This window comes from Apteryx rowi, unplaced genomic scaffold (genome assembly GCF_003343035.1).
Source record: "Apteryx rowi isolate R43461 unplaced genomic scaffold, aptRow1 scaffold_293, whole genome shotgun sequence".
In the NCBI taxonomy this organism is placed as follows: domain Eukaryota; kingdom Metazoa; phylum Chordata; class Aves; order Apterygiformes; family Apterygidae; genus Apteryx; species Apteryx rowi.
The window spans coordinates 214,807-230,466 of NW_020449341.1; the positions used below are offsets into that span (position 1 = coordinate 214,807).

At 36.7% G+C, this 15,660-nt stretch overlaps 1 protein-coding gene across 4 annotated transcripts in view; it reads left to right on the forward strand.

Moving 5' to 3' along the window:
* The window catches only part of HSF2 (heat shock transcription factor 2), a 49,616-nt gene extending 34,039 nt beyond the window's left edge, over window positions 1-15,577 (forward strand). For 2 of the 4 annotated variants that reach the window (XM_026069371.1, XM_026069373.1), the window contains 12 exons: window positions 2,644-2,752; window positions 2,976-3,103; window positions 3,934-4,058; window positions 6,428-6,503; window positions 7,706-7,767; window positions 7,880-7,964; window positions 8,631-8,821; window positions 10,114-10,383; window positions 11,623-11,728; window positions 13,432-13,485; window positions 14,150-14,234; window positions 14,597-15,577. In XM_026069371.1, the coding sequence (XP_025925156.1) occupies window positions 2,644-2,752; window positions 2,976-3,103; window positions 3,934-4,058; window positions 6,428-6,503; window positions 7,706-7,767; window positions 7,880-7,964; window positions 8,631-8,821; window positions 10,114-10,383; window positions 11,623-11,728; window positions 13,432-13,485; window positions 14,150-14,234; window positions 14,597-14,886 (1,581 nt within the window). In that variant the 3' untranslated portion in view covers window positions 14,887-15,577. Of the gene's footprint in view, window positions 1-2,643; window positions 2,753-2,975; window positions 3,104-3,933; window positions 4,059-6,427; window positions 6,504-7,705; window positions 7,768-7,879; window positions 7,965-8,630; window positions 8,822-10,113; window positions 10,384-11,591; window positions 11,729-13,431; window positions 13,486-14,149; window positions 14,235-14,596 lie in introns of those variants that run through there. The other 2 variants (XM_026069372.1, XM_026069375.1) reach the window with 2 other exon arrangements.
* The last annotated feature ends 83 nt before the right edge of the window (window positions 15,578-15,660 follow it).

Here is a 15,660-nt window from a genome sequence, read left to right on the forward strand (position 1 = left end):
CCCCCCCCCGGCCCGGCCCGGCCCGGCCCGGCCCGGCCCGGCCCGGCCGTGCGGTGCGGTAGTAATGACAGGGGGGGAAACGGGAGCTGATCTACTTCTGTTTTTCCACAATAGCACTTGCATGCTTTTCGTAGGAACTGCAGATTAAATTTATATAGTGACCATGTTGATTTGTAGGTATTTAGATTGATTTAAAAAAAAAAAGAGTTGGACATCCTTTCGTCTTGAATCCCTTATATTAAAATGGAGGCAGATGTAGCAAATAATAAAACAGCATTATTAGAATGCAAAGTAACTTAATTTATAAGTAACTTAAAATACTGGAAGGTGGGAAGTAACTATCTTCTTACAGTGTAGGGAAGAGCTGGCTACTTTGCTTCAGTAAGCATCATTAACTCTTTTGTGATCAAATGCTAAGCATTTTTTTTTAATAATAACATTGTTTTACTATATCTTAGATGTTTTTCCCATACTTTCTTTAAAAAAAAACCAACTACCACCTCCACTCCTAAACTGTATAGACATCTTCAGTGAGTATTGAGAGGATATCTTTAATCTGAGAGTATTTTAAGTGCTCAAGCAATGATACAAATATCTAAAATGTCGTCTTAAATATTTTACTGGTATTGAGTTATCAGTAACTTCAACTAGAACTTTTTGGAGAATAAACAGATTGTACCTAGATTACAGCAGCTTTGCTTTTAGTGCCTTTATTTATTTATTTATTTATTTTCCCTGGAAGAGAGATGCCAAGGGTGTTTATAAAGGTTYAAATATAGTCTAGCTTAAGAAATGCTGGTTTTGACACCTGAGATATTTAGTGGATGTTTCATTTTGGATATTATCAGATTCATTGCATGTATTTATCTCAGGTAAACAAGCCATGGCTGTTGTTAGGTGTCTCTGTATTGTTTAAAGTGAAGACTATGGCATTGTTGGAGATTCTTTGAGGCAGTTTGCAGAAGCAAGATCTGCTAGTCGCAACTGGTGTTATCAGGAATCAAGAGTTCTCATATGGGGGAGAAGGTATTTGGAGAACTTGCTATACAAGTGATTGCATCTTTAAAATAATAAATAGACCAGTATTGTGGGTTACAGAAAGTACAGACTGAGTGTAAGTGTAACAGTAAAGGAACAGTACAGTTACAGTAATACTAACTTTGGTTTCACTGTTTGTCCTTACCGTGTAAAGATATGGATTTGTTTAGAACCAAGTAGACAAATCTAATCTCCTCCCTATCTTAGGAGAGCAGCAGGTGTGTGTTGTCCTTGGAAACACGTACAAGGAGTATGAAATGAAGTACTTGTAAGCTTACTGTATGCTGCAGTTAGTAACATGAGACTTGAAAACTGTACTTAGCTATGTAGTAATACTTCAATGAGTTAAAGTCAGGTCTTAGTCTGTTTACAGCATTGCTGTAAATGACTGTCAGGGCAACATGAGCTAGTAGAAATGTTTCCCAAATTTTACTGGGACAGGCCTGAAGAGTTTCAAAATGACTGTGAAATTAGGTGCCACATAAAAGCAGTCTGTTGGCACTACAGGTTACTGTAATGCCATTTGTGTGACCAGCTTTTGCCCTTTCTTTTGCTGAAAATCAGTCAGTGTAAGGGAAAGGGGAAGCAAGAGATAGTTATGCACTATTTAGTAAGTTTTGTCGTCCCACTGACTCTCAGTCTTGAGCTCATAACTCATCTGATGGCTAACCATTTATAAACCTTGCTCTGATGATCCTTGCTGGATCCAAGCTGTCAAGCAAGATTTTCACATGGTCTCACAGTTCTTTAAGTTTCATGGGACTGTAGAGCTGCTGGCATTTGGGGGTAAGAAACGCATGGGATTCCTTGACATAGAGGGCTTCTCAGTAGCTGAGGTAGCAATGCTGACATCTGTCAGAGATGATAGGCTTCATATTAAATGCAGGGTGAGAGACTGGATGCAGGGGCAACACCTATACCATTTTAAAGTAGCTAATTTGAAGTCTGTCAGTTACTTGCCCTGTGGTTGATGGACCACGGTCACTGAAGAACAAACAATTAAGTGTTCTGTTTTAGTCAGAGCCTGTGGCTGAAACTCCAGGATCAGTTCGGTGATGAAAAGATCAGTCCTCGCCCACAATTGGCATCCCAGCAGGAAGGGGTATTGACTTGAGTGTGTTTTCTTGCTAAATGCAAAACCTAGTTGACATCTTGTACTCTCTTTGACAGTTCTATCAAGCTGGTCATGTTTTCATGCTGGAAAGGAAAAGGGACTTCCAGCTGCTTCTTTTTTCCCTTGTGCAGTCTCTTTGGTTTAATTCCTTCCAAGACTTTGAAGCAACATACAAAACTGATATTATTGTGTGATAGTGAAACTGTGATAATTGTTAGTAAACTAGTTGTATTAATTTACTGCTTTAAGCTAAGAGTAGCAATAGGAATGTTTCCCATAAGATATGGATAGCAATGTAAATTGGTAATACTTAGTTGCTTTGCAACTGTAAGGTTTGTACGCTTTTTGTTGTGGAAAATTGTCTGTAGGCAAGCAGATTGGCTATGTTCTACATGCACAAAGGAAGCATTCCTATCCGGTGATTAATTCTAAAAGCCCAGAGTGTTTCTACAATAGTTTTTAAGTAGCTCGATGTGTCTCTTTCATTTTAGAATGGCCAGAGTTTCTTGGTGTTGGATGAACAGCGATTTGCAAAAGAGATTCTTCCCAAGTACTTCAAGCACAACAACATGGCAAGCTTTGTCAGACAATTGAACATGTGTAAGTTCTTGGGGTTTTTTTGCTTTCTACTGTAGTTCTAGATCCTGTTGGTATTTAGTTCTAAATAACATCCTTTGAGCAGTGACACTGTTCTTTGCTACTAGGATACTGTCTGAGCCTCAGAACTGATAAAATGATAGTTGGAACAATATAATTTCAGTTTCTTAATGTGGGTTTTGAGAGTTCTTTTTCTCCCTTTATTTATTTATTTATTTTTTTAAAGATGGCTTCCGTAAAGTTGTCCATGTTGATTCTGGGATTGTCAAACTGGAGCGAGATGGCCCAGTAGAGTTTCAGCACCCATATTTTAAGCAGGGCCGGGAGGACTTGTTGGAACACATTAAAAGGAAGGTTAGTGAAAATTCAATATATAGCAAACCTATACTAATAAATACTAATTAATGGTGAAGTTTGCGTCAGATTTAGTTATTGCAGGATTTTGGGTACAAATAAGCTTGGAGTTTTGGGAAGTAAATAAATTGTGCTGCTGTGGAAATATACTTTTACTTATTAAATATATTTTGGGGAATTTGACTAGGCTCCTTTATGTAATGTCTTTGGCTGTCGTAGCTTTTAAGTTTGGCAAGTAGCAAAAATGAATTACGCTAATGTGATGTATTTTGCAAATGTTTATTAGTGCAGAGCATGCTTTGACTTCACCATTGCTAATATAACAAAATCTACTTGTTTATGTAGCTTGTTTCAGAACAAAGATACTGTAAGCATTAAACTTTCCACTAAGGAGAAGAGAGAGGGACCATATATATAACCATGTTTGTCATGCTGCTAAATGCGTTTCTGAAATATACTGTGCTGTCATTGTGAATCAGAGCTCTATAAGAGCGTACATGAAATAGAAATAAAGCAAGTTAAACTGGTGGGAGAAATGTAGTTGTTAACTGGTTAATTTATAAGCAGTTATGATTAAATGGAGCACTTAGTAGAATGTTTGAAGAATCTGAATGTACAGAAATGTTTAACAATTAAATCTAGTTTAGTGGCAGTTGTTAGAAGAAAAATTTCTGTGCATTTCTGCACTTTGTGTTTGATGCTTGGTTGATTATAAACTTAAGAACACATGGATTGCCAATACTAGAACCAAATATACTTGATCACCAAAGAAAATGATATCTAAAAAAGAGTAAAGCAAAGTGGTGTTTCTGGGTTCTCATCCTTTAAAGGTTTCTTCTTCGAGACCTGAAGAAAACAAGATTCGTCAGGAAGATCTCTCCAAAATCATAAGCAGTGCTCAGAAAGTGCAAATTAAACAAGAGACTATTGAATCTCGATTGTCTGCTTTAAAGAGGTAAGTTGCTCCATCAGCAACTGATCACTAAAATTGAGTAATTCTGATAATATGTATTGGGCAAAAAATTTGAAACATCAGTGTCTGAAGCATCTACTTTTTTTTTTTTCTTGGCAAAAATGGTATAGAATATAAATAAGCTTTCTTTTTATAAAAAGAAAGTTTCTCTCAAATGTAAATGTTTCAATTTCTAAATATCTAACTTTAAATATTGCTTTGGGAAAATAATCTTTAATAAAAAAATTAAACATTTATATTCTTATATAACTAAAAATAATAAGCAAATTTAGTGTTTGAAGACTTGGCTAGTAGTAGGCAATTAAACAACACCTTTAATACTAATTCCATAATGCTGCTGATGTTGAATATTCAACTCTTCACATAAGTATACTGTTTTATGTCTTCAAGTTTCATTTGAGGCAGAGTTTAGTTTGTGCAAATTATTTGTAATACTTTCTTACTATAACTAATGATTATGTTTTTGCTAGTTACTTTTCTGTTAATTCCCCTACTACTAAAAATTGCAGAACAATTGATGCTTATGAAAATTTCTTTAGAAATCTAATTTAGAAATTCAGTTAGTTATCTCCGCTGCAGAGGCACAGATTCTAAAATCTAACTATAAATAGAGTATTTTTAGAATAACATTATTACCTGTTTAGTAATTACATTTTTTTCTCAACATGAGGAGAGATGTATGTAACAAATGACTTAATCCTTTAGAGTATGAAGATACAGACAGAATATACAGACACAAACTTTTGCACTCTAAGTCACAGCACTTTAACTCTGTCCCAAGACTCCAGATTGGGAACATAAATAATTGCATGCTTCTGTGGCAGAGGTAACTATTGGGTTAAGTTTTAAGAAGTAAATGCTTCTTAAAGTCTTTGGTTCTAATTAGTTGAGTGATAGAATATTCAAAGGTAAACTTACTTCAACTAGGAAGAGTCTTATTAAGAGCTGGCCAGTCTATGAGAAATCATGCTTGTTTTCACCTTTTAGCATCATAGATTAATTTGGGTTGGAAGGAATTCCTGGAGGCCATGTGGTCCAAACAGCTGCTCAGAGCAGGGTTGACTTTTGGCTGAAATTACATCAGGTTGCTAACAGCCCGACAGTTTGTGAAAGATCAGAAGATTGATCAGTCTTTGACAACCATACTGTTGTTCCAAATGACTGAAGTGGAAATTGGAGCTAAATTTGTGAAAACATGTTCAGAAAGCTGGTGGGAAAACAAAGTTCGAAATCTCTGGCCTCAGTTTTGAATTTGTGATGGAGCCATACCCTTAAATTGCACGTTGGATGCAGTAGAAGCTTGAGGAGTGGGTAATAAGCTTCATAATACTGTGCTTAAGTGTCTTACAGAAAATATACCAAGAGCTGTTTCTGAAAACTTAGCTAAAGGTTTCCAAAAAACCACTGAATACGAGTGGAGAGATTTTTTCCCTTTTTGGTGCACATCTGAGGCTACAAAAGAGAAGAGGATGGTGTATTGTCTTTCCTTACTCAGTGAAGCTGTCTGTATTTATTATCTACCTCCTAATATGCTTTATGCTGTTAGAAACAGCAAGGTTCATGGAAAAGATAGCAAAGCTTGCTTTAACAGCAGTTTTTATGCTGTCTCAGTTCTGGCTGTTGAGAGTACTGGAAAAACTGAGGTATGTAAAACAGCATTTTTTCATGAAAGCTGTCATCTGCTGTGCTTCTGTTATTTTCAGCACCTAGTGTGCCCCTGTACTGGAGCTAACAGAAGTGACTCTTAGGATAACCGGCAGCTGCATGTAGGACTTGTTCTGTAAAGATGCTTCCAAGATGCTTTCYGATAGCTGGCTTGCACCTAGCAAGAGGTGTGTCAGGGAGGGCAAACAGGCTTGATATGGATGAAGAACTGTGATTTTTTTGTTGTTGTTGTTTTTTAAACTAGTGAGAGGAAACTATATTCTTGTGTTGCATGGTCCTTTGCTGCTGCCAGAAACCAACTGTATATATATATTTTTTATTCCTTAAGATTTAATTACTAAAAGAAAGAGGAGGAGAGGGTAGACTTCCTTATGTGAGAGGAAGATACTTAGTTTTGGAATGCTCAGTGTGTGTGATATAGAAATATTGCTAAATTTGGGAAAGTCTTTTTTGAGAAAAATAATTCACTGATGCAGGCTATTATGTTCTGTTTGGTTCTCTGATTTGTAATTCTTTGCCAAGACTGCTGCTTGTGTAATGGTTTGGGTCTTTTTTTTTCCCCCACAATCTTAAAAACACATTTCAAAGAGTTTTAATGAAACCAACTAATCTTTAACAAAAAATTATTAATTTAAAATATTTTAAAACTTGCATTTGGTTTGACTTAAATCATTCTTTTTAAACAGGGAGAATGAATCTCTTTGGAGGGAAGTGGCAGAGCTGAGAGCAAAACACTTGCAACAACAGCAAGTTATTCGGAAGGTAAGGCTTCAACTGTTCAAGCGTTATCAGCTTGCGATGCCTTCCTAACTAGGAATATCTGCTACAGATTCTCTTACATTTAGCCTTACTCTTTTTTTTTTTTTTTTTTTTTTTTTTTTTTTTTTTTTTTTTTTTTTTTTTTTTGGTAGCATATGAAATGTCTTTTTAGTAGGAAAAAAACAATAGGTGGTATATGGTGCACAGATCTTTGTAAGACAAACATTCAGCATATCTCACTGCATAAGCAGAAGATAATGCCAAAACTTCCTTTAAACACCTTCAAAGAAAGAGGTATAGGAACATCGTACATCATTCATTGAAGTACCCTTAAAATGATCCATCCATTTTCGGTTACTTTAGGAGACAGATGACTAATATTTTTGGCTGACAGATCTTTGGAAAATGTATCTCACTGAAAAAATTACAAAATTCTATATTGGGCATTCATTACTGTCCGACTTAACTTTAGGAATACAAGGCTAGTGTTATCAGAAGAATATTGAATGGAACCCACAGATAATACATTAGCTTAGCTTAAGTTAGACTTATGATCTATCAAAACTGATGTAAATGCAAAGAGCTTATACATTCTTTTTTGTTTGCATATCACAAAACAACAATACTGTAGACAGCCTTGTAGCAGAGACTTGTACTGTTTTTGGGGTTGTTCAAGCCAAATATACATGATGAAAAACTAACATTTCGGTGGGGGAGGGCAGAAGATGAATAGAGTCATCTGCATGTGTCTTGCTTTTTCCCCTCACTCCACCCCTGAATCTGTCAAAATGCCTTTCATCAGGACCAGTTCTGACTGTGTATGTAACCTGAATCTCTAAACATCCTTAATGTGCCTTCTGTCATTTGCTTTAGGATTCTTTTTATAGTTTAAGTTACTGGATTTTATTTCTGTATGTTTAATGATTTAGTGTAAAAATCTACTCTATCACTTGCTATATGAAAAAGCTTTTCTTAGAGAACTGATTAACTGTATTCTTTTTAGATATTACCTCTCTGTGTTTTCTGATCGATTTTGATTTCAACCTTCCTGAACTGATCTGTATGAAAGTTACCACACAGAATAAGTGTCCTGCTGCTAATGTATAGAGTTTATTGTTGAGGTTTTATGCTATAAGGTATCTTGATACTCTGAAACAAACAATTACATAGTAAAGCTACTAACAGTAGTATTTTTTTCCTCATAGATTGTGCAATTTATTGTTACCTTGGTGCAGAATAACCAACTAGTGAGCCTAAAGCGTAAGAGGTAAGTATGATCTTGCAAACTTACTCTCTGGTCAATATGTTGAGGGGGTTCGTAGACTAAAAACCAAAGAAACAGTTTTGAGATTAGTCATTCTTTTTTCTTCCTGGTTCAGGCCCCTACTTCTGAACACTAATGGACCTACAAAGTCAAATGTATTTCAACAAATTGTCAAAGAACCAGCCGACACTAACCATCATGTAAGTTTTCTTTTATATGTACCTTGTGTTGCGACAAAGGTAGGGAGTAGAGGGAGTAGACAGATGAAATAGCCTTGTGGGAAGTGAATTAGTAGCCCCTAGCCTCATCCAGGGACTAGAATACAGTTTGGTGTTCTGCAAGGCAGCATCCAATCCAGCAAAATCATGTCAAGTTCCTTTGATGTTTGAATGAGTTACACCACCAAAAGTTACTTCTGGTGTCCAAATAATTCTGGGCGGGGAAAACATCAGAATGAGTGGTATAACATGGGAAAGCTACTTCTTAGAAGTAATAGCTTTACAGCAAGGTGCCACTTAAATGGCAGATCAAGACTAAGGGTCACTTTTTTGTGGTTTTGGTTCTTGTGTAGTACCATAGTTTTAGCTTTATTGTTACTTTTGCTGTCTGACGGTGCTGGTATGTTTTTATTTCTGTGCCTGTATAATTTGCCAAGCATTTTTTCTGTAGCTGCTATTCTGTAACTTGTTCATTTGTTTATGTGTTTTTCTGTTAAAGGTAAATCTGTACAATCACCTTGTGATCTCTGAGATGTAGGAAAGCGCTTGCACATCTTTAGATTTAAAGTGGTTTTAGATGCAATGATAACTGTCAGAATGCTGAAATTAATGTAATTGTTCCCTTAATCTTTTTGAAATAATTCTCAGGTACCTCTCAACAGACCTGAGGGCTTAAAACAAAGGGAGCAGATTTCAGATGATATCATCATTTATGATGTCACTGAGGATATGGGTGATGAAGAAAATCCTATGGGTGATGAAGAAAATCCTCCCATCACACCAGAAACAAATGAAGATACACCGGAAACAAATGAAGATACCACTTCAGATTCTTCCAAGTAAGAAATCTGTAGAAGTCTATATAGATAACTGGCTTTCATTGTTGTATAGTATGCAACAATTCAGATGTCTTACATACAAGTGTTATCCAGTACTCCTGCATGTATAGTAGCTTCATCTGTGAATTCACTGTAGGTTCTGATTTATTGACCTGTGGATTTGTTTCAAAGAGTTAAATTGGCTACTGAAATTTCAATATGGTGAAGTTAGAAACCAGTGAAAAGAAATCTGTGTTACTGCACCCTTGCTGAGGATACTACTTGTCCAAAGATAGAACAATTGGTGTCTTCTTATTTTTGTCTATGAACACAGACAGGAAGGAGTGCCCCCCCTCCCCCCGCCCAAACACACACAGGGTTAAGGTTGTTAATTTCAGTAGCTATCACAGCTTGCTTTTCCATTTAAACTGAAATGGAAACTCTTCTGTGTGGCTTCAAGTGTTTTGTGACTATGTTCCTTCTTTCTCTCGATGTACTTTGCACTGTAGATGTTCATCTTCTAACTATGAGCAGCTGAAATTTGGTCCAGGGATTGAGATGCAAGTCTGTTCCTGAGCTGTATTGAGTTACTAGGGCCTGTATTATGCTGTAGGGAATAAAACCTAGATATGTACTAGCTGTTGCTTGAGCTAGTACTATTATTTTTGTCAAATTGATGTCTGGAGATACATTCTCTGATTTTTAAAAAAAGTAATAAAGATAAGGCTGTGGCAGAGAGGCAGTGCAATTATTTAATGATTAAGAAAATCATAAGAATATAGAGGAAAATAAATTCTTTGAGACTCCTTTCCCCATTGAGTTTTTAAACTGCCTTCCTGGTATACATAACAAGCTTAATTAACTATAACACTATTGACTAAGATCCTTTATGGTTGCTCTGGATTTTAATTTTGTTCAAGGGGAAAGACACAAAATATACATGACCTGTCTATTTTCATGGCCTCATATGTTTTGGCCCACTTCATACATATTTTGGTTATATGCAAGCTTAAAATTGTTCTAATGCAAAAATACCAAAATGTTCCTATACCTTTATAGTAGAGTGCAGTTGTCATTATGGCCTTGCTCTGTTAGCTAAGTTGTTAACTGTGTTGAGTGTTCCTGCACCATCTCAATGGAAAATAGATAAGCTTAGAACATCTTGCTTTATTTCCTTCTCCATTTTAATAGGAAAGCTCATTTGCATACAGTAGCTTGGCTAAAATGGGATGTAACTGAACCTATGAAGTAGTACCAGTTTAAATAAATGTATGAAACTCTGTGTTGATTAATCCATTTGTCTCATATTACAGCTGTAGTCATTCTCCTGATATTGTAATTGTGGAAGATGATAATGAGGAAGAATATGCCCCTGTAATTCAGGGGGATAAAAGCACAGAATCAGTCGCTTTCCCAGCTAATGATCCCCTCAGCCCTGTCAGTGACAGTACAAGTCCACTCATGTCAAGTGCTGTACAGCTGAATAACCAGTCAGCTTTAACTGCTGAAGATCCAGTCTCAGTGATGGATTCCATACTCAGTGAGAATGGAGTAATTTCACAGAACATAAATCTTCTTGGAAAGTGAGTAGCCTGTTTTTTAAAGTATCGGAACTGATTGTTTGACTAAGGTTAAGAGAACTGATTAATCTTATTTTAAGAGTTTGTGTAGAAATACTGGAAGGCTTGGTTTTGTCAGGCTTGTTACCACTTTAAAGGTATGGAAGTACTGAATTTCTGACAGGCTTTCTTTATTGAAAATATTGCTTTAGGTGGAGTTAATACTTTCTTTTTTTAATAATTCCTTGAATGTCTGTTAAGAGTTGAGAGAGCAAGCTTCCCTGCAAATTTCACTGTAATTCCCCACATTTACCCTTCTGCCCTCTCTCCTCTTCAGCTGAAGTACAGACTGCTTTGAGTTTCCCTATGATTTTCATTGGGTAACAGCATAAGCATGAATATTTGATGCAAGCAGCTAATAATTTATAAGGTGTTATTCCACCATAGCTTTTGTATGTGTGTTTTCTTTTCCCCTATTTCAAACTCGGAAAGAATCAATGGCACGTTCTTTTTAAGAATAAATGTATCATGCAGTGTGTCCTAAAAGGTAGCATTCATTCTTCCTGGCTATAGGCAGATATTTTTATTATTATTCTTAAAATCTAAAAAAAAATTCACTATTTAAAAAGTCATTATGATTGTACTGCTTGCTCCATAGTCATTGGATGTAGATTTCTTAACAGAGAAATGGTATGTATGACATAATTGATATCAGCAGCTTAGAGTGGAATGCGCTTTTTTAATTTTCTGAAGAATGCTGTCTCTTCCCACATGCATCATTTGATTACTTCTGTATCTCCATATATGAACTCCTTATGTGCCATTTCCCTTGACTGGGGGGCGGGACCCCCTCTGCTTTTCATGGTGAAGGGAATGAGTTGGAGTGCATAGTCTGACACGGTGTAATGTTGTCACTTTATAAACCAACTATCTTCTCAGGATTTATCTGCATAGTTCTTGCAAGCAGATGGGACTCTGTTAGGGCTAGCTGGGTCTGAGTAGTGCATCTCTGCTGCTGCTTGCTGTAGTGTTATGTTGATGTGATTTCTGTTCTGGGGTATCTGCCTGCTTTACATGGGTTCTACTTTGAAGAGCAAGGCTAGAAGTTTTCAGTCTTTTTTTTGAAAATGTTTTTAATGAGAGGTGATTATTGTAGTACTAATGAAGATTTTTAGATGCATATAGTACATCTGTGTAAAACTTAATTGTGGATTTTTCTCCTTTTTCTCAAGGGATGGAGTAATACAGTTGTTTGTTTTCCAGAGTTGAACTCCTGGATTATCTTGACAGTATCGACTGCAGTTTAGAGGACTTTCAGGCTATGTTATCAGGACGACAGTTCAGCATAGATCCAGATCTTCTGGTTGATGTAATTTTCTCCATTTATTTTAATATTTTTATTGTTTTGTAGTAATGGTCTAGAAAAAAGCATTTGTGTGTGGCTTGCTACTGTCTAAAATGTATTTTAAACACGCAGATATTCTTCTTTTGCCTTTCCTTCCTTTTAAAAAGGAGAGAAGTTACAAATATGTGGTAATCTGTGTTCCTGTGGCACTGGTATAATTTGTAACGCTACATCACTTCGAGTGCTTGCTGTGGTGATTACCCTGATTTAAACTTTTGATTGAAGAATGGCTTTCTTAATGAGACATGCTTATACTTGTGGCTACAGGAACTTGGACAACAATTAGACTAATATTCCTGCTTTGAAATAGTCCGGCACATAACCTCTGGTCTTCTCAGTGAACTGGGCTGAAAGAGGCCCTTGGTTTTTGTTTTACAAGCTTAGCCATTTCAGGTTATTTTTTAGGAGTATGTGTATGTTCCTAATTTTTTTTTTCAGATTTATGTAGAGTAGAATAAACTCTGTTGAAAAAGGGACCTCTGCAGGTCATCTCTTTCAACCCCCTGCTCAAAGCAGGGCCAACAACACAATCTAACTTTGAAGCTCAGGACCGTATCAACTCAAATTCTGAAAATCTCCAAAGATGGAGATTATATGGCCTTTCTGGGTGTCTGTTCCAGTGCTTGATTGCTTCCTGTGAAAAACTCTTTATGTCCATCTCAATTTCCCTTGCTGCAGCTTGTGACTCTTGCCTTTTGTCCTTTCTCTGTCTGCTCCATGGGGAGTTTCTGTCTTACCTATAACACCTCCTCAGAAGTAGTGGAAGGGTGCAGGTGCATCCTCCTTCACCTTCTCCTCTTCAGACAAAATAAGCCCAGCTCCCCATCTTCATGTGTCTCCTATGTTCCAGTCCCTTAACCATCTGTGGTCCTCTGGACTCTCTCCAGTTTGACAGTTGTCTGTCTCATACTGGGAAGCCTAAAACTGGATGCTCTTCCAGAAGTGGCCTTAGGTGTGGTATAGAGGGAAATAATTGTTCCACTGACCTGGAGTCTATGCTCTTGCTGTAGCAAGTTTATAATTAATAATTAATTAACTATTATTGAAGCCTCCTCCCTGTAGGAAGTCCATGCCACTGGCTTATGGTTGGGTGTTGTCCACCCCAAACAGACTCTCAGGTCTGTCTCTGAGCCACTGCTCCCTGTCTACTCAGTCCCTTGCCTGGGCCAGTGCATGGGGTGGTTGTATCCCAGGTGCATTTGGCTCTGAACTTGGTGAGGTACCTGTTGGACGACTCTTAAAGTTTGTGGAGATCCCTCTGGACAGCAGCTCTGCTCTCCCATGTATTGATGACTCCTTTCAATTTGGTGTCACTTGCAAATGTGATGAGGGAGCATTCTTCCTCATTGTCCACAGAGTTCTCTATGCAGCAAAATATGAATGAATCAGTATTTTGAAGACTACAGCAGTAGCAAACCGTATTATTCCAAGTTAGGCATGATGTAGTTGTTTCTTTTGTCACTAAAGTTTATGCAATTCCAAACCAAGTCCACTCCAATGGAGTTTTCTTGGCAAAAGTGATAACTACTTGTAAATAAACTCTAATCCTGATTGAGGGTGAAAATATAGTGCAGGGATTATCCTCACACACATGCAAATATGACTTATTTGTATTCTTAATAGGAACATTGAGATACCTAAAACTTGATATGTTTTGTCTTATTCAGCTTTTTACAAGCTCCGTGCAGATGAATCCCACAGATCATATTGCTAATCCTAAAGTAAGTCTTTAATCCATTGCTCAACTTACATAGTAGCAAGAGATGCAAAGTTTGGGGTTTTTTTTTTTTTGTCCTTTACCTATTTTCTTTACTGGTATAATAACTTTTTTTATGCTTTGGCTTTCAAGGCTTCCATGAGAATAGAAAGGCTGCAGCTGAATTTATCTTATTTGTTAGTTTTAAACAGGAAGGGGAAAAAGCATACCAGTCAGTGACAAATGCTGTCATTTAAAACTGTGTTAAGTTACCTTGAACACAATACCTGTACATAGTACCATTCTCTTGACTTTTGCATCTTCTAAGATTTTATTACTTGTGAACATGGTATATACACAGTGTTTTCATCTGTGTTGTCTGGTGGGAAAGGGAAACCTAGAACAACCAGTAGAGCAAAAGATCTGAGTTTGTCCTAGTCTGTTATGAGCTTACTCTCAGTTCTTCCTCAAAAAGTTTGTTTCTATTTCATGTTTTCTTGGCCAGGATCTATTAGTATGGATAGCTGATGCCAGTGCATCCCTTAATTAAAAAAAAAAAAAAAACTTTTGGTTGTTTTTGTTGTTACTATTATTTTTAATAGTTGGTCAGCTAAGATCTGTTGGCATTGCAGTCGCAAACTATTGAAATAAATTTTAAGAGTATATTTAGGTTTTGGCTTCTTTTCCAGATGGAGCCAAAGGGAATTGAAACTCTTAAGAATAATGCTGGTCCAGCTGCTTCACAAGAATCACAAGTTTCTAAGCCCAGATCAGGTTAGTTGTAATAAAAATGTTTTGATGAAACAATTTCACAGTTGAACAAACATGGTTTAAAACAATCATCTCAGTTATTTGCTCCTTGTCTGTTTTTTGTTTCATGATGATAAGCAAATGACCAAAACAAAATACTTAGTATTAGGTTTGCTTTTAAGGCTCTTGATACTGTACCAGGTGCAGAGAAAAATTGATGATTTTGCAAAAGAGTCCAAAACATTTTATATATAAATCCAACAGTTCTTAAATCACTATTTAAAAACAAACACCAATGAAGATTTTAAAAAATAAATTTTGATTTTTCTTTTGCACTTAAAATTGCATGTGAACTGATGATGTTTTGGGAACCTTTTTTTGTTTAGATAAACAACTCATACAGTACACTGCATTTCCACTCCTTGCATTCCTTGATGGGAACCCAGGCTCCACTGCTGAGAGTGGAAGCTCCACAACAGAAACTGGTTCCTCTGTTGACAAACCCCTGGAAGTGGATGAGCTCCTGGAGAGCAGCCTGGATCCTGAGCCCACTCAGAGCAAGCTAGTGCGGTTGGAGCCACTGACAGAGGCAGAAGCAAGCGAAGCCACGCTGTTCTATTTATGTGAACTGGCCCCAGCACCCATGGATGCAGACATGCCCTTCTTGGATAACTAATATAATGGAGACTCTGTATATAGTCATGAAGATGAACTATTTATTTAGAATATTGTTTGGTATATGAGTTTTTTTGTAAATCATTGTTTTATGTAACCAGATAATGTGGAATCTAAAATATCTTTTCCTATCTTCCTTCCTACAAGCAGTTGTTTAACTATATAGTTGGACAAGCTGTTAGACAAACTATTAGACATGGTTGGCAATACCAAGTCAGACTGTTACCATACCTAACTACTGTCAAAATACTTGGAATTATACTTATCTCAATATCCCAGGTAACTGAACACTTGTTAATAGTAAGCTTTGATTTATGCTTTCTTATACTTCTGGTCTTATGTATGATGAAGTAAACTAGTAGTGTATGGTTAGGGAGCACTGACTTCCTCTATTTTGGGTTTTTTCTATTTTTCACAACATTTTGTTTAATAAACATGAGGCTCTTTTGGGGTGGGAGGGGACCAGGACCTAATGTAGGCTTTTTTCTTCCCTGCTTGAACTGGGAACAAAGTGCCTGTACCTTGCTGAATCTTGGTTCTGCCTTACTTTCACTTCAGTGGAAGTGCTTACACATAGCACAAACTGGGGAGAAGTTCTTTACAGTCACCAGGCCCCTTGACTGCATGAGTACTTTTAACTTGGACGATCTACTCTGATAAAATAAATGTTACTTAAGTGTGATATTTGCTAAGGATTGTCTCTTATTTTGTGCGCTAAACAGATATGAATTTAAAAGCCTGTCTGTTTCCAGCCTTAATGGTGCAATGACTTTTA